General features: G+C 54.6%; 1 protein-coding gene across 3 annotated transcripts in view; it reads left to right on the forward strand.

The window, feature by feature from the left end:
• Positions 1-17,911, forward strand: part of MARK4 (microtubule affinity regulating kinase 4) — a 29,729-nt gene extending 11,818 nt beyond the window's left edge. For 2 of the 3 annotated variants that reach the window (XM_064580377.1, XM_064580376.1), the window contains 9 exons: positions 2,959-3,078; positions 3,536-3,635; positions 4,999-5,108; positions 5,215-5,374; positions 9,182-9,399; positions 11,410-11,513; positions 13,849-14,127; positions 15,264-15,308; positions 16,587-17,911. In XM_064580377.1, coding sequence (XP_064436447.1) covers positions 2,959-3,078; positions 3,536-3,635; positions 4,999-5,108; positions 5,215-5,374; positions 9,182-9,399; positions 11,410-11,513; positions 13,849-14,127; positions 15,264-15,308; positions 16,587-16,923 — 1,473 coding nt within the window. In that variant the 3' untranslated portion in view covers positions 16,924-17,911. Of the gene's footprint in view, positions 1-2,958; positions 3,079-3,535; positions 3,636-4,998; positions 5,109-5,214; positions 5,375-9,181; positions 9,400-11,409; positions 11,514-13,848; positions 14,128-14,295; positions 14,376-15,263; positions 15,309-16,586 lie in introns of all 3 variants that reach the window. The other variant, XM_064580378.1, reaches the window with a different exon arrangement.
• Positions 17,912-18,605: the final 694 nt, after the last annotated feature.

Genomic DNA, 18,605 nt, shown 5'->3' on the forward strand with positions numbered 1-18,605 from the left:
CACCTGCTCCGTAGAGGGCCAGAGGGGTGGCGGGGCTGGCCGGGTCAGGTTCTGATTTAGGTTTTACAGATACGGTGTGAACAAAAGAGACAAAAATCCCTGCCCTCCAACGTGCTGGCCCTTGAGAGCCCGCTAAGTGGGAAAAGCCAATCAAAGGCCACCTGTTGTGTGATGCCATTTCTACGAAACGTCCAGAACGAGCAAATCCAGAGACAGGAAGCAAATGAGCGGTTGCCCCAGGCTGGGGGAGTTGGAGGACAGGCTTTCTCTGGGGGGATGGAAACGTTCTAGAACGGCCCGGTGATGGCCACATAACTCGGTGAGCGTACTCACAACCTTTGAATTGGGCACTCCAAACGGAAAAATCCCTGCCCTCACGGGAAAGAGCAGAGCAGGTGATGTGGGTGGGTTGGGGGGCGGGGGGAGTCTCTGCGTGGAGCTCTGTGCTGGCGACTGGGGACTGGCCTGGTCTTTGAAAACAAAATAAATAAGCAAAACGTACATCATGTCAGAATCTGGCCAGTGCTGGGGGTTGGGGGTGGGGACGGAGAACTACCTTCCGGAAGGCGCTCCGGTAGCGAGCGTGGGGCCGCGTTGGCCCCGTCGGTCTGTCCGGGCGCATCGTTCCTGATGGAATGTTTGGGGGTTCGTTGCAGCATCACGTCCCTCTGTCCCTGAAGGGGACACACAGCAGGTACCTCCTGAGACGGGGTTATTTTCCTGTCTGCGGCCACGCTCGGGGAGAACCATGGTGGTGCAGTCCTGGCCACGCTCCGATGTCCTCAGCTGTCCTGAGACTGTCCCTGTAGTTCTTTCTCTCCCGCTCCAGTGTTTATTCAGGCTTCCGAGTTGCCCGCAGTTGACCGGTGTCTTAAAAGCCTCCTTTCATCTCGAGCAGTTCCTCTGTCTTTCGTGCCGTGGCTTTGTGGAGCTTTGTGGTACTCGGGCAAGTTGTGCCGCAGGGCCCCCCCTCCATTTGGGGTGAGCGGCGTTTCCTCGTGATGGGGTTCCGGTGGTGCGAGCAGGAACGCTCGGTCCTCTCGAGGTGGCCCACGAGCTAGGAGCGCTCAGGAGGCCAGCGAGGTCGCTGCCGAGGACAGGCCACAAGAGCAGGGACCTGAGTGATGAGGAGGAGGGAGCCCCCCGAGCGGCCAACCCCTCTGAGCCTCAGGCTCCCGCTCTGTTCCGCATCTCTAGGGTAACCAGCCTTGTAGCCGCGATTGGAGGGCTCGCTGAGATCAGGCGTGCGAAGCGCTCACGATCACAGGATAATCTGAACCCCAAGCATGAAGCCAAGGGACCTTTTCCGAGGGCAAGGCCAGCGTCTCACCTGCCCCAGGCCCTTGTTGCCTCCTGCTGTCCTGGTTCCCCCCCCAGCCCCCCGAAACCTTTCTGGGCAAAGGAGACAGGCAGCTGGGGGCAGGTCCCCACTCTGTCATTTCCTTGCGAAGCGACCTGGGATATACCCCCGTTTCTGAACCTGTTTCCCCACCTGTAAGATGGGGAGGTGAAGAGTATTCACTTAGGGCCCAACTGGGTGTCTGAAGCCCTCCCCCGGGGACCTGGCAGCTGGCCAGGGCATTAGACTTGGGAGCCTCACCAGTGATGGTGTTGACAGCCCGGTGGCTACTTCTCACCATCTTTGAGGTGAGAAGTGTGGAGCGGGGTTTACACAGCACGGAATCTGGAGCCGGACTGTCTGGGGTTCAGCCCGGGTCCTGCCATTTTCTGCTGCAGGCTCTTCCTGCAAGTGATTTACCCTCTCTAGGCCTCAGTCTCCTTGTCTGAAAAATGGACATCATAGTCCTGCTTCACAGCTTTGTTGTGAGCACAGATGTGCCTTGCATAAAGCACTTATTAGAACACTGCCCAGCCTCTGGGTAAGTGCTCTGCTCTGAAAGTGATACTCAGTATTATTAAATATGCACGACCCTTCAGGGTTGCGCTGATCTGCAGACCCAGGAGGCTCCCAGGCACATGCCTCTCCCAGCCCTTTGAGGAGAATGCGGGGAAGGGGGCTCCCAGGCCAGTCCCCAGCACAGAGCTCCACGCAGAGACGCGCCCCCCCCCCCCCCCCCCCCCGCCCCAACCCACCCACATCACCTGCATCCCTCCATTTCCTGAGGATGGAAGGGGCTCTCCCTGGTGCGCCATGGCGTGGTGCGTGGGATTTATTTTCTCTCTCTTGGCAGGACCCCTCATAAAAGGCCCTTTACCAAAAAAAGGTCTGCGTGTAAATCAGTTCTCATTCTTTGGGACTACCAGGGGGGTCTCCTAGTTCTTTGGAAAGACAGGCATGCCTAGGGGAGGGGGAATCCGAGGGGTGGGAGGCGGGTGGGCAGGATCCCGCCGCCCGCCCCCCCCCTTCACCCTTCCTAAACCTCATATTGAAGTAGCACTTGCTGTGGGCCAGACATGTGCTGGACATTTTACTTAAACTCACTCACACCCTGGCCTGGCAAGTGGGCGCTGGGAGCCCTGGGTGCAGAGGAGACTGAGGCCCCGGATGCTGACTCGCGTCTGACCCGGCTTGTAGAATTCGCTTTCTCTGTGAGATTTCCTCGGAACGAAGTCGTATACAGGGCTCCCATTTTAGAGATGGGGAATTGTGCTGAGGAGAGAGGGGTGGGGACGCCTGGGTGGCTCAGTCGGTTAAGCGGCTGCCTTCAGCTCGGGTCGTGATCCCAGGGTTCTGCGATCGAGTCCCGCATCGGGCTCTCTGCTCGGCGGGGAGCCTGCTTCTCCCTCTCCCTCTCCCTGCTGTTCCCTCTGCTTGTGCTCTCTCTCTCAAATAAATAAAATCTTAAAAAAAATTAAAAGGGGTGGGGTTTTGCCACCTGTTGCTTCTGTGAGGGGATTGGGAGAAAGGTGTGCGTGCGCGCGCGCATGCATGCGCGTGAGTGAGTGATGGGTGGGGAGGTGGGGTGGACCCCTCCCCCAGTAACCCCGTCCCCCCAGGAGCTGCGGGAGCGAGTCCTCAGAGGGAAGTACCGGGTCCCTTTCTACATGTCAACAGACTGTGAGAGCATCCTGCGGAGATTTTTGGTGCTGAACCCAGCTAAACGCTGTACTCTCGAGGTAAGCCCTAGCCCCGCACCCCTCCCATTTCAACCTTCGTGCCCTCATTTCTCCTCTCCGGTGTCCATCTGCTTAAGATCGCGGCTGGGAGGGGGAGGGGAGCCAGGCAGCCCGGGAAAAGACTCCCGGGCCCGTCTCAACGCAACCCCCCAAACAGCTTCGCCCACTCCCCGCCATGCCAGTAATTAGCTAATGAGCTCCTAGGCTTATTATAGGGTGCTGGGGACCCAGATGATGCGGAGGAGGGAGGTGGCATCGGGAGGGGTGCTGGGGGTGCGGGTGAGGAGGTGCTAGCTGTCAGGAAGCCCTCGATTCTGGGGTGTTAGGTCTTGGAGGTGGGGGGCAGGGCAGGTGGCCCTACCTGGGGGCCTGCCTGGGCGATGGGGAGCTGTATTTTCCCCCAGTTTCTTCTGACATCTGTCTTCCCCCTTCCCTGTCCTGCCCCCGATTCCTGCAGCAAATCATGAAAGACAAATGGATCAACATCGGCTATGAGGGTGAGGAGTTGAAGCCATACACAGAGCCCGAGGAGGACTTCGGGGACACCAAGCGAATCGGTGAGGGTCAGGGAGAGCAGGTGCCCCAGCTCCTCAGAGCTACGGGCCACAGAGCCAGGGCTGGGAGCTTCCCAGCACCCGCCCCTCGGGTCAGCGCATGAGAGAAGTTTGCAAGGCAATTAGGGAGAGTGGAGAAGTCTAGGCTCCCATTTCTGCGCTGCTGCTTTCTAGCTGCGTGACCCTGGGCAAGTGGCTTCTCCTCTCAGTGCTTCTCTTTCCTCATCTGTAAAACAAGACAATCGTAGAAACGATCATAGGGTTGCTGTGAATATATTAAATGAGTTAATCTACGCCAAGTACTTAGTTGTGACTGTTAAGACACAAAAAGAAATTACAGATCACGTCTAGAAGTATTTGGGCACAAGTCATCGGTAACCTGCATGTTTGGGGAAAACCCCCATGTGGGCATGTGCCTCACCCACCAACCCTTTGATCCCAGATCCTCCAGCCTGGAGCCTTTGAACTCTTGATCCCTAAGGCATTAGCCCTGAAAGAGTCCCTTAGGAACTATCCAGTAACCCTCAAGTCCACCATCAGAGTTGGCTGCATTAATCAGGATTTTTGTGGTTGTACAGAAGACAAAACCCAAGCCCTTCTAGCTTAAGCCAGTAAGAATAATAATAGGCTGAACCATTTGAAACTGCCATTTTTATAGGTCAAAAATGGTTAACATCAGCAATTCTATGTGGTTATAACCTAATCGTGGTAACTGATTCATTCACATAACTAAAAAGGCCAGGGTATGCCGGCCTTCAGGCATGGCTGGATTCAGGTGCTCAGAGACAGTCGCTGGGAATCTTAGTGGTGGCTTCTTTCCCAGGAAGCTCTGGCCACAGGAACAAGCTGGCAACAACATATCCTAGCACCTGGACACCCCCTCAAGAACAGGAGCCACTTTCCTGAATGTGCCAATAGAGGCTCTAGGCTGGTGCCCATTGGCTACCCCTGAACCAATCAGTCTGGCTTTGGGGATGGAATGCTCTGATTGGCCAGAGCCAGGTCATGTGCCCACCCTGAACCAATCAACGTGATTTTGGGTCTGGAGTGTTGTGAATGGCCAGACCTGGGTCATCTACCTGCCCTGAGCCAATCAGTGTGGCCTTCCGGGGGGGGGGGGGGGGGGGGGGACGACTCTGTTTGGTCAGATCTGGGTTATGTACCTGCCCTTGGGGCTTGGTACTGGGAGTCTGCCCGGTGATGTGAGCAGGAAAGAAATGTTCTTCCAAGGAAATCAGGGTGCTGCTGGCAGAAGGGGGTACGGATCCTGAACAGGCCAAAGAGCAGGTGTTGCTATGTGATGCAGAAACGAGTGGAAGGGAAGGGTCTGGGGAGATTGAACCTCCTCTCCATCCCCCTCTCCCAGAGGTGATGGTGGGTATGGGCTACACGCGGGAAGAAATCAAAGAGGCCTTGACCAGCCAGAAGTACAACGAAGTGACCGCCACCTACCTCCTGCTGGGCAGGAAGACTGAGGTCAGAAGGCGCCAGGGGCATTTGGGATGCGCGATGCCCGGGGTGGAGGGACTTCTGGGGCAGAGGGGACAGAGGCTGAGGCTCCTCGTCTGTCATCCTCCTGCAGGAGGGTGGGGACCGGGGCACCCCGGGGCTGGCCCTGGCACGGGTGCGGGCGCCCAGCGACACCACCAATGGAACAAGCTCCAGCAAAGGCACCAGCCACAGCAAAGGACAACGGAGCGCCTCCTCCACCTACCACCGGCAGCGCAGGCATAGCGACTTCTGTGAGTATGGCCCCGCTGCCCCACACGCCATCCCGGGCCCCAAGGCCTCAGACCTCTGTTACATCAGGGTTGTCTGGACCCCAGGCAACAGAAACCCTTGCTCGAGCCAGCTGCAGAGAAGGGAGGAATTTCATATAAAGATGCAGGGACATTATAGGGAACTTGGAGGCGGGAACACACAGCCAGGGTCAGGAAGGGATTGGAAACTGAAAAAGCAGCCAGAGCAGATACTGTTTTGTTTCTTGCACCCTCTCTCTTCTTGGCTTTTCCTTTCTCTCTTATGTATCTCCCCTTATCTTTTTCACAGTCTCTCCCCTTCCGTCTCCCAACTCCAATTTAGAGACCAGCCCAAGTGATAGCTGGAATCCCTTTGTTCCACCTGTCAGGGATAGAGCTCTCACAGTCAGGGTCCACTTGGGATCAGGACATAGGAGGACACATTGCACAAAGTGGCTGCTGAGAGCCTGCCCTCTGGCTCTCCTCCACACTGAAAATTTGAAAGGCCCTTCCTAGTGGAAAGGGGCTGGGCAGACACCCACCTGTACCCCACATTCTGTAACCGAAAGATATCACCCACAGAAGATAGAGTTTACCACCACCACCACAGATTAGGCGTGGAAACTTCCAAGAGGTCTCTTACCCACACCCTCTTCAAATGTGAATCCTCCCAACTATTCTTTTTTTTTATTTTTTAAAAGATTTTATTTATTTTTGTGAGCGAGAGTGCACATGTGCATTAGCGGGGGGGAGGGTCAGAGAGAGAAGCAGGCTCCCTGCTGAGCAGGGAGCCCGATGTGGGGCTCCATCCCAGGACCCCAGGATCATGCCCTGAGCTGAAAGCAGACACTTAACTGGCTGAGCCACCCAGACGCCCCCTATCAACTATTCTTTAAACAGCTCTATTGAGAAATAATTCACATACCACACAATCCACCCATTCAAAGTGGACAATTCAGTGGTGTTAGTATCCACAGATACTAACAGCAACCATCACCACAATCCACTCTAGCACATTTTCATCGCCCCAGGAAGAAACTCCACAAGCCCTAGCTAGCCATCAACCTCCAAACCCCCATCCACCACCCTGTAGCCCCTGACAACCACCAGTCCATTCCCTACCTCTACAGATTCCCCTATCCTGGACATTTCGTGTAAGAGGAATTATACAATGCATGGCCTTTTGTGTCTGGTTTCTTTCACTTAGGGTAATGTTTTCATCCACGTGTTAGCATGGACGAGCACTTCGTCCCTTTTAATGGCCCAGTAATATTCCATGTCGTGGATCTACCACATTTTATTTTTCCACTTGTCAGCTGATGGACATTGCATTGTTTTCGCTGTTTGGCGATTGTGCATAATGATGCTGTGAACTTTCACGTGCCGGGTTCCGTATGGACGTATGTGGCCATTTCTCTTGGGCATGTGGTAGGAGTGGACTTGCCGGCTCACGTGGTAATGCCATGTTTAGCCATGTGAGGAACGGCCAGCGTGGTGTCCAACTCCCCACTTTTTTGCGGCCCTCCTTCGAAATGCTTTACTCTGGGACAGGCACTGGCATGGGGAAGGGGTTGTCCGGGAAACCCAAGCGTCGCTCTTAAGCAGGAAGTTGTGGGATTCTGGACGGTCAAGTCATTTCCCTTCCCTGGATTTCCTTTTTCCACCTATAAAATAGCCAGATTGGCACAGAAAGTCGCTAAGAAGCTTGTGACCCTGGTTACAACATATCACCTTAAAGAACACTCACATGGAAACTTTCTGGGCTTCTGGGGTTCTCGGAGGATTGTCGACGGGTGCCCCGTGTCCGTCATTGCAGAGCTTGTTACGGTTCTGGGACTTTGGAGCATGAAGGTTCCTGAGGATGTAACACATAGAAGTTTCGACTGTCCGAAGTTCGTGAACATACTTAAACCTGCTGGTTCTAAGACGATAATTTCCTAAGATGTTCCAAGGGACCAGATTTGTTTGTTTTGTTTTTGAGATGAATACAGTCACATCCTTCAAAATTTCATAGTACAAGGAGGGTAGACAGTAAAAAAGTTTTCATTGGACACCCATCTCCAGCCCCCAGTTGTCCTTGGAGGCAGCCACTGTGACCAGTTTGGGAGAGATTTTATTCATAAATACATGGAGTTAATCCCCGAACAAGGCGGGGGTTAGGGCACCAACCCCCTGTGCAGTCGAAAATCCACATATAACTTTTGACTCCCCCCAAACGTAACTGCTAATGCCTGCCGTTGACTGAAAGCCTCACTGATAACGTAGTCCGTCAACACATTCTATGTTGTATGTGTTATATACTGTATTCTTACCATAAAGCAAACTAGAGAACAGAAAATGTCCTTCAGAGAATCTTAGGGAAAAGACCTCTGCAGTACTGTACGGTATTTATTGGAAAACATCCACATAGAAGTGGACCCGCGGAGTTCAAAGCCGTGTTGTCAAGGGTTGACTGTATATAAAGATAGAAACCAAAAGGAGATAGAGAAAAAGAAAAGAAACATAGGGGCACCTGGGTGGCTCAGTCGCTTGAGCGTCAGATTCTTGATTTTGGTTCAGGTCAGCTCAGGTCGTGAGATCGAGCCCTGCGTCGGTCTCCATGCTCAGTGGGGAGTCTGCTTGAGATTCTCTCTCCCTCTGCCCCTCTGCCACTAAAAAAAGTTAAAAAAAAAAAAAAAGAGAGAGAGATAAAGATGTATAAATACAATACTAACATATTCACATACCATAAAGGTAACGTTCTCACCTTTTAAGACATGATAGCCTTTTAAGATGTTCATGTATAAGCAAGTAAATAGAGATAAGTAGAAATCTATACGTTTCCCCTTTCACAAATGACAGCACACCTTAGACGTCAGGCCCTGCCTTTTCTGCTCTACAGTCTGTCTTGAAGATCACTGTGTCTTGGTACATAAGCAGCTTCCTCCTTGTACCGAAATAGCTTGACTTCATTTAGCCATTCCCCTCCTAAGGGGCACTTGGGCTGCTCCCAGTCTTTTGGCCTTAAAAAAAAATAGCGATGAGGGGTGCCTGATGGCTCAATCAGTTAAGTATCTGCCTTCGGCTCAGTTCATGATCTCAGGGTCATGGGATCGAGCCCCACTTCGGGCTCCCTGCTCAGTGTGGAGTCTGTCTCTCTCCCTCTGTCCCTCCCCCTGCTCATTCTCTCTCTCTCTCTCTCAAATAAATAAAATATTTTTAAAAAATAGTGATGTGGGGGCACCTGGGTGGCTCAGTTGGTTAAGTGTCTGCTTTTGGCTCAGGTCATGGTCTCAGGGTCCTGGGATTGAGCCCCACGTTGGGCTCCCTGCTCAGTGCGGAGTCTGTCCCTCTCCCTCTGTCCCTCCCCCTGCTCATTCTCTCTCTCTCTCTCTCTCAAATAAATAAAATATTTTTAAAAAATAGTGATGCAGGGCACCTGGGTGGCTCAGTTGGTTAAGTGTCTGCTTTGGGCTCAGGTCATGGTCTCAGGGTCCTGGGATCAAGCCCCACGTCGGACTCCCTGCTCGGCAAGGAGTCTGCTTGTCCCTCTCTCTGGCCCTCCCCCCCACCACATGCTTTCTCTCTCTCATAAATAAAATCTTAGAAACAAAACAGCGATGCAGTGAATAACCTACACGTGCATCATGTCATTTCCATGGAGTTGGGGGGTGGTCAGTGTGTGCATCGCTCATTGGGACAGATCGTGTCAGCTTGGCCCACGCAGAGCTTGTAGCCTCTGTGAGGAATTCTGAGGTTCTAAGGATCACCCCGAGTAGGTTCTGGCCTTTCCAGGTGTTGCGAGCCCTGACTGTCCCCTCCCTCCACCAGGTGGCCCATCCCCCGCACCCCTGCACCCCAAGCGCAGCCCAACCAGCACCGGGGAGGCGGAGCTGAAGGAGGAGCGCCTGCCAGGCCGGAAGGCGGGCTGCAGTGCTGCCGGAAGCGGGAGCCGGGGACTGCCCCCCTCCAGCCCCATGGTCAGCAGCGCCCACAACCCCAACAAGGCAGAGATCCCAGAGCGGCGGAAGGACAGCACGAGCACCCCTGTGAGTGGCCAGGGCTGGGGGATGTGACCGCCTGGTTCACACTTTTCAGACCCTGCTGTTCCCTATCCTGTTCCCCAGACCACCACACAGGACTCCTTGTTCTGTCTGTTCATTCGTTCATCCCGTAGACATTTGAGTGCTCTCTCCGTACCCGAGCTTGTGCTGGAGGCTCGCATATAAATTAGCCTTCAGTGTCAGAAAGAAGCACTCCCCTTGCTTTGGGTAGGAGGGATTTCATACAGGGAATGAGGCACTTACAAAGTTGTAGGAAGGGCTGGTGGGGCAGGCAGTGGATTAGACCTGTAGGAGTGACACATCACCACTGCAGAACTGACCCACTGAGGGGGCTGCCACCTCTGGGGCAGACCCTAGCACTGTTGAATTCCAGAACACATGGTCTTGACTGTAATTCAAGACTCAGAAACACTGTTCTCTCCCAGAAGGGCCCCTCGATGCCAGGAACTCTAATAACAAGCACTGAGGCTCTGCTGAGGCAAAGACCCTCATCTCATGACCTTGCCCGTGTAAGCAGGAGTCACAGGGGACAGAAAGGCCACTGCCACCCCAGTGCCACCTTCCAGATCTTCCCGAGTCCAAAGATTGGCAGAACCCATTCATACGCAGATCCTGAGCTGCAGAGGAGTCTGGGAAATGTAGTACTTGGCTTTCCTGCTTCTGCAGCTCCTCAAAAGAGGAGGTGTTAAGACCAGAGCTTGAATTGCATTGGTGAGCTGTGTGGCCTTAAGCAAGTGATTTCACCTCTCTGAGCCTCAGTATTCCACCCTGTGAAATGGGCTCATCAGAGGACTTGGATTGTTGTGAGGCTCTCATAAGATCTTGGACATAAACTAACCACCCACGGCATCCAGCTCAGTAAGCACTCAATACATGAAGGCTCTGGTTGTTGTTTTTACCTTAAAAAGGGAGAAAAAAAAAAAAGAAAAGAAAAGCAAATTAGCCCCCCGCCAAAAGTAGAAGGAAGGAAATAAAAGTCAATAAAGGAATAAGCAGAGGTACACTAGAGAAAACCAACAAAGCCACAATTCGGTTCTTGAAAAGATTAATACTATCATTGAACCCCACGAATGACTAATATCAGAGATCAAAAGGAAAACTCTGCCCCAACATAAAAAGACAGTAAGATGGTATTAGGAGCCACCTTATGCCAATAAATGTGACATCTTAGATGAAATGGACAGATGTCTTTCGAAACACAAGTCACTAAACTTGCTTGAGAAGAAACAGAAAATCTGAACAGTCTTATGTTCTTATCCAAGACCTTGAATCCGTAACTTAAAACTGCCCCAGAAAGAAAATTCCAGGCTCTAAGTGGTGGAATTCTGCCAACCACTGAAAGAAGGAATAATACCAACCTTAGAGAAACTTCCAGAGGACACAAAATGAGGGATCACTTCTCAGCACATTTGGGGAGGCAGCATAATCCCGACGTGTACTCCCTGGTCCGAGGGGGGTCGTAGTCCAGGGCAGGTGGGGATGGATAAGGGGACAGATATTGACGATACAAAGTGATCGAGGTGGCAGTGGGGGCCCCAGGAAGGCACCTGACTCAGCCAGCTGTATTATGAACTGACACCTGAAAGATACATAGGTGTGAGTCGAGGGGAAAGGTGGGAGGAATATCCAAGCAAGTGGGCCGGCCGTGCAAAGGCCAGGAGACTGCAAGTGTGCCATGGATAAGTATGCTACGGAAAGCTTCACACAGCTGGCCTGTTACCCAGGTGGGGCAGAGCTGGGAGAGGAGTGGGCAAGGCTGCCCCCTGGGCACCGCCCCTGACCCACTCTCCCTCAGCACCGCTGTCTCAGCTCCGTGACCCTTAGCCTGAGTTGCCGGGCTGGCTCGTTAACCTTTCCTTTCTCCCGGAGTAAACCATCACCTGCTCAGTCTTGGCCCCGGCATCGATCATAATGAGGGAGGCCAGGGAGGATAAGTGGGAAGTAGAGGGGTGTCCTTCCGCCCCCCTCACTCCCTCCTGGCCATATCTCCCACAGAACAACCTCCCTCCCAGCATGATGACCCGCAGAAACACCTACGTTTGCACAGAACGCCCTGGGGCTGAGCGCCCCTCCCTGTTGCCAAATGGCAAAGAGAACAGGTATGGAGAGGGAGCAGCAGCGGGGAGCGGGGTGTAGGGGAGCAGGGGAGCAGGGTGTAGGGGAGCGGGGCCCTCCTTGATGGAAGATGATAACCATTGTGGGGAAGGGGTGCTGTGGGGACTGGGGAGTGTGTGTGTGTCTGCCTTTCCCTTGGCAGAATCTACCCATGTCCTCTCGCCCCGCCGCCCGACCCCCCGAAAATCTTCCCCTCTTAATTAGTTAGTCATCAGCCCCAGGAAAGCAGTCTGCCCTGTTCTCCGCCTACGAGCCTTGGGAAACTGAATTGATTTTTTTTTTTTTGAATGATCAATTTTTAGAACTTGAGAGAAGCCCCAGAATGTCACAGCTTCAACATCCTCTTGTTGGCTGGTTTTCAGACTAGTTTTCCTGAGTCTGTTCGGTCTCTTTCAGCTGGCAAGTGAGGGAAACCAATGCGGACTGGCTGGAGCATAAAAAGGGAATGAATCAGGGGCGTCTGGCTGGCTCAGTCGGTAGAGCACGAGACCCTTGATCTCAGGGTCGGGAGTTCAAGCCCCGCATTGGGCGTGGAGCCTACTTAAAAAAACTGGCGTGGGGGGGCGGAGGTTGAATTAGTTCACATCATGATTCAAGTCCGGGAGTGAGGAGTGGGGCGGGCCTCGGGATAATGATACTCCCGCCCACCAGGACTCCAGGGCATGACACCCAGGTGCACTCTGGACAACACTTGACAAACGCGTGTTACTGTTCGGTGGGGACAGGATATGGAGTGGTTGAGAGTAGTGATTCTGTGGCTACTACATTCTGTGTTCAAATCTTGCCTCTGCACTCTGCTAGCAGGATGACCTCGGGCGAGTCTCTGAGCCTCGGTTTCCTCCTCTATAAGATGGGGCTGATGTTCTCTGCCTCTAGGCCCTGTTAGAGGGATCCGGTGGAGATCAGGTGCGTCCTGTGCTGGGCACAGGGTCTGTGACATAGAGGGCATTCGATGAGTGAGTGCTTATTTCATGGTCATTAAATAAAAGTAATAGTGAGTATTCATCAAGCAGGAACTGTATGCCAGGACTTTGTGTGTATTTGCTGGTTGAATGGCCCTAACAACTCTGTGAGGTAGATCCCGGTATCTCCATTTTACAGCTGAGGAAATGAGGCTCAGAGAGGTTAAGTAACTCGTCCAAAGCCACACAGCTGGCAAGTCAAGGAGCAAAGATTCCAGACTGACTGCGGCGTGTGTGTTTGTAAACACTATAGTGCATAGCCTTCCAGCTTTGGTCGAGAGACAGTGTAGCAGTTGGATTGGAGACTCAGCTGGTGTAACGAAGAGACCCCAAGGGACGGTGGCTTAAATGAGAAGGAGGTTTAGGCCTCTCTGATAGAGCAATCCAGAGGTAGGCAGGCAAGGTCCTCCAAGGACCCAGATTGTTCCTGCCCATCTCAAACCGAGGCTCCAGCTCTGGGACTGAGGCCACTGTGCCAGCTGCCACCATTTCTCAACCAGCAAGAAGGATGGGAAGAGTGGAGCGCAAGCTGCATGCTTTTTAGAGGCCTGACCCAGAAATGGGACAAAGCACTTCAGTTTGTATCCCATTGGCCAGAGACTAGTCACATGACCATCCCTAACTGCAAGGGAGCTGGGAAATGTAGTCTCTGGCTGGGTGGCCATGTGCAACGCTCACACCCTTAAGAAGTTTGGTTACTAAAAGTAAAACAAGGAGGACAGATTCCAAGGGAGAGGTAGTGGCATTTGCCACAGTCAGGATTCCCTCTTTGAGATCCAGGCTGGTCCTGGGGTCCTTGGAAGGATAGAAATTGTAGGTCTGGCCCCTCCTGTCAGGACTGGGAGGGTCTGGAGGAGGGTCCTGGGGCGCTGGAGTCACCACTGTCCACACCACATCTTGAGACAATTGGGAAGAGGGTCCTTTCTGACCTGTCAAAAAATTACCATAATGAGTTTAAGTACCTTTGATGTTCACATCTATTCGTATCCCGAGTTTGAAAAATGAAAGATCAGATAGCAGAGTATTTGCAAAATTGACTTGGTTCCTGTGGTTTGGATGGCAAATGGCAAGGGACTCATCAAAAAATATATCTGAACCTATTCCACTGCTGAGTTTGGAGAGAGGAGATTTAGGATACGTTTGGAGTGGGTAGGGTTTGAAGGAAGGACAGTTTGAAGGAGGGATGACTTAGGAAGAATGAAGAGTCCGTAAAATAGCTAGGGTTGTATAGTACACAGCCTGCCCAACTGTACATGGCAGCCCTGTCTCTGAGCTCTAAGTTTTGTAATGTTTCTGATCTCAAGACAGGACAGTGAAGAATCAGGCCCCACTCAGACTTGTTCCTTTCTGCCCACAGCTCGGGTACCCCACGGGTGCCCCCCGCCTCTCCCTCTAGTCACAGCCTGGCTCCCCCATCGGGGGAGCGGAGCCGTCTGGCACGCGGTTCCACCATCCGCAGCACCTTCCACGGTGGCCAGGTCCGGGACCGGAGGGCAGGGGGCGGGGGAGGCGGGGGTGTGCAGAATGGACCCCCCGCCTCTCCCACGCTGGCCCACGAGGCCACACCCCTGCCCACTGGGCGGCCCCGCCCCACCACCAACCTCTTCACCAAGCTGACCTCCAAACTGACCCGAAGGTGAGCCCCATGGGATGTGGCGGGTGGGAGTGGGGTGGGGGGCAATGGGGCCTAACCTGTCTTCTGCTCTGCTCTGCTTCCTGTACCCCCACATCATCTCCTCCTCCTCCTCCTCCTCTCTCTTCTCCTCCTCCTCCGTCACCCTTCACCTCCCTCCTCACACTACAGGGTTACCCTCGATCCCTCTAAACGGCAGAACTCTAACCGCTGCGTTTCGGGCGCCTCTCTGCCCCAGGGATCCAAGATCAGTAAGTCCCGTCCACCCTCCGCTGTCCCTGGCTCTGCTTCCCTGTCTGCATGTCAGACCTGTGTGTACAGGGGTGGGGGAGGCGGACTGTGTGCGTGTGGGAGGAGGACTGGTTGTGGGGTCTGGCTGTTCATTTTACTCATTTAATAAACAGTAGTCTGGCCTCTGGAGCCAGACTCTTAAGGCTCAGACCCCAGCTCTGCTGAGTGACCTTGAGTAAGTCACTCAACCTCTCTGGGCCTTGCTTCCCTCTTCTGTAAGGTGGGGATAGAAATAACAGTGCCTTCCTCCTAGGGTTGTCGTGTGGACTAAATGAGGTGATATATGGACTGAGCTTAGAATGCTGCCTTGGAAAATGATTTATGTTTATTCACTGAGCGCCTGGCCCTATCTTAGACCCTGGAGTAGAGTGAACAGAATGTATAAAATCCCAGCCCAGGCAGAGCCGACATTCTCCTCGGAGATCCAGACAGTAAATAAGTACTGAGAAGAAAAGTAGAGCAGGGAAGAGAGGTACAGTTTTAAATGGAGCAGGCCTCACTAAGGAGGTGCCGTTTGAGCAAAGCGTGAAGGAGGGGTGCGTGTGTGTGTCCATGTCCTTCTATATGTAGGTGTATATCTCTGCCCAATCCCTTTCTCTTTCGTCTTCCGAATTCTTCAGTATCTTTCCTCTGACCTGCACTAACCATTTCAGAAGGGGCTCCCCTTCTGGGCATGGAGAGGGAGTTCAGATCCTGACTCCCAGCCCTCCCCAGCCCAGCTCCAGCCGGCGGGGAGGGACCGGGACCAGGGCTGAGGCAGGGACTGCCCAGAGTTCTGGAGGCAGTGGGTTGGGGGAGGGGGCGCCATACGTGCAGATTAGACACTCTGTCCCCCTCCCTTCCCCTAGGGTCACAGACGAACCTGAGAGAATCGGGGGACCTGAGGTCACAAGGTGAGTGCCTGGGCCTACCCCCCCCTGGCCGCCACACCAGCCCCTCCCGCTTAGTGTGCCTAATACCCCACTTCGGTCTGCACCTCCCCGATCCGCCATCCCCATACCTTTAGATGGGACCTGAGCCGCCGCCTCCAGGCCAGCTTCCTGAACTCTCCCTCGGGCCCTCCTTCCTCTGCCCGGGCCTCTTATGCCCCGCCCCCCACGACTTCCTCTCATTTCCACCCCGATCCGTGCACACTGTCCCTCGACCGTCCTTACCTCCAGCCTCTTCCATGTGTGACCAACTCCTGCTGTTGCCACCACACCTCCCTCCCCCTCTCATCCACCGAGGCACAGCTGTTGCGGCGGATCGTCCATAGTTTAGGCTTTGAGGCCCCGGTAATCTCCGTCATGCCTGTTCGGCTCTGCCGTTGTCCCGCCATCAGTGCAAAAACTAATGGGCGTGGCGGGCTTCCAGAAACACTTAGTTACAAAAGCAGGCAGCCCTGTACCTCGCCGGCCCTGCTTCAGTTTGACACAATCCCCCGATGTAAAGACACCCCCCCCATACCCCACTCGGTGCAAATTAAGAACCTCCCCACCAGTCCCAAAGATCCCAGGACCGACTCTCATTGGCTGGAACTGAGCCACATGCCCATCCCTAAGCCACTGCCTGTGGCCAGAAGGGTGGAGTACTCTGATTGGTGGGACCTGGTCATGCGTTTCCCCTTTGAACCAATCGCGGCAGGCAGGGAGGTGGCTTGCTCTCATTGGCCAGAACCGAGCCACGTGCTCAGCTTGGCGCTGAGAGGCGGGGTCAGCCGCGAGGAAACCGGGAAGACTGAAGTGTGCGATGGTTCTCAAGAGGGGCGCCCTTGGTACTTTAGGCGGGACATTTCTTTGTTGTGCGGGGCCTCTCGCATGTTGCAGAACGTGTATCCGCCCTGAACCGAATAAATGTCAGTGGCGCCCGCATCCCAAGACGTTGCGCTAATCAAAAAGCCCCCAGAAATTTCCAGATACCCCTTGGGAGGAGGTGATGGAAGGAGGTTGCAGGCATCACTTCCACTCACATCCAGGCATTGAGAGCCAAGGTGGCGCCTGGCTGCCGCGGAGGCTGGGAAATGGAGCCTCCAGCTGGCCAGCGATCTGTACAGCCGGACCTCTGTCGCTGTCCCTGGGGTGAGAGAGGGTGGCGGGCTGTGAGGGACGTCTAGGAGTCTGTCCCCAGGTGGGAACAGTGGGTCGCCTTCCCCTCCTCTCCCGTCCTTGACCGCTGACATCTTCCCGCCCCAGTTGCCATCTACCTTGGGATCAAACGGAAACCGCCCCCCGGCTACTCCGATTCCCCTGGAGTGTGAAGCTGACCAGCTCGCGCCCACCCGAGGCCCTGATGGCAGCTCTCCGCCAGGCCACCGCGGCCGCCCGCTGCCGCTGCCGCCAGCCACAGCCGTTCCTGCTGGCCTGCCTGCACGGGGGTGCGGGCGGGCCCGAGCCCCTGTCCCACTTCGAAGTGGAGGTCTGCCAGCTGCCTCGGCCGGGCCTGCGGGGAGTCCTCTTCCGCCGCGTGGCGGGCACCGCCCTGGCCTTCCGCACCCTCGTCACCCGCATCTCCAACGACCTCGAGCTCTGAGCCGCCACGGCCCGGGTCCCCTCCTCTTCCTCTCCCTCGTCCCCTTCACCTCCGCCGCAGGGAGAGGGGTCAGGGAGGGGCGTCTCCCTCTGTCATCACCTCGGTTCCCGCGAGTCCGACGTGGGGACAGAGCCTGTCCCCCGCGCTGTTCTCCGGGGCCGTTGGGCATGAGAGGAGAGTGAGGGGGCCGAGCAGGGGGAGCTGGCCCCTTCCTGGAGCCTCCAGCCGGTCCTGTCCTCCCTCCCCCTGCCAGGGGGCACCCAAGGAGACTCGGGGGGCGCGGCAAGGGCAGAAAGGGAAACTGAGGAAACTCTTCCATCCCCGCCCACCCCCACCCCCAAGAGCTCAAGAATTAGGCCTTGGGCAGGGGCAGGAAGGGTTGCTGAGCCTAAAGACTGGAGAATGGCAGGGGGGGCTGGGAGTGGGAGTCAGAGAGGCAGATTCCTTCCCCTCCCCTCATGCTCGAACCCCACCCCCTTCCTGCCCCAGGCTGGCGCGGGGCACTTTGTACAAATCCTTGTAAATACCCCCACACCCTCCCCTCTGCAGAGATCTCTCAAGGAGCTGCCACTGTCACCTCCGGTTTTTAAGTTATTACACCCGCCCCCTCCTGTCAGCCCCCTCACCTGCAGCCTGTCGCCCAATAAACTTAGGAGCGTCCCCCTCCCCCACGCTGACCCCGGGCTTTTCCTTCCCTGCCCTCACCTGCGAGTGAGACGAGGAGGAGGTGGTGTGTGACTTTGGGCCAGTGGTTCCTCCTTTCTGAGCCTCGGTTTTCTCAGCTGCAGAATGGGTGTAGTGGGGGTGTGAGGGTCAAGGATGATGGTGGAGGAGGGCAGGACAGAACTTGGCCTCATCCACGAGGCCCCCGGTTCCTATATCGGTCCCCCATTCATCCACTCACGTGCCCACCCACATGTTATACCGGACTCTAAGCCACTTCTTACTCCAGTAGTACATTTATTCAATAAACAGTCATTGACCTGTGCCTACTCCGTGCCAGGCCCAGTGCTGGACACGGAGACACAAGGAGCCCCTGTCTGTGGCGGACATGGGTTCTGACACAAAACACTAGAGAAACCATTGCTTTGTGGAGCCCAGAAGAGAGCAGGAGGGAGTCAGGGAAATGGGCTTTGAAGGATGAATAGGAGTTGACCAGGTTTGGGGTATGCCCTTGGCAGAAGCCTGGGGGTGGGAGTGCATGATAGACCTTCAGAGAACTGGGGGTAATTTCGGTGTGGCTGCTGTGTTGGGGGTGGTGGAGAATTAACAAGAGAAATGTTGTATTAGGACTCATAATCCAGCTACACTTAGGCAAAAAGGTTACTCGTTTGCTTATGTTCCTTAATAGTGTGGGGGTGCCTGACTTCAGGTACGGCTGAATCCAGGCAGCCGGCCATCTCATCTTGGTTTTTTTCAGTGTGAGTTTAACAGTTTCAGCCTGTAGTTTCATCACGCACTCCCTGATGGCAGAGATGACCCCAGCAGTTCCAACCTCTCCTCCCTTTGCCTAGTTTCTGCAGCAGAAAGTTCCTCACTGCCAACTTCTGGCAAAAGTCCCAAGACGGACTCTTATTGGCCCAGAGAAGTCATGTGACCATTCCTGACCCAGTCCCTGTTGCTCTGGAGCGGCCAGGCCCCTGCCTGGAGCTGGATTTTTTTTTTTTTTTTTAAGATTTTAT

Source organism: Mirounga angustirostris, unplaced genomic scaffold (assembly GCF_029215605.1).
Source record: "Mirounga angustirostris isolate CCGP_5_RB_7025 unplaced genomic scaffold, mMirAng1.0.hap1 SCAF_16, whole genome shotgun sequence".
Classification (NCBI taxonomy): Eukaryota; Metazoa; Chordata; class Mammalia; order Carnivora; family Phocidae; genus Mirounga; species Mirounga angustirostris.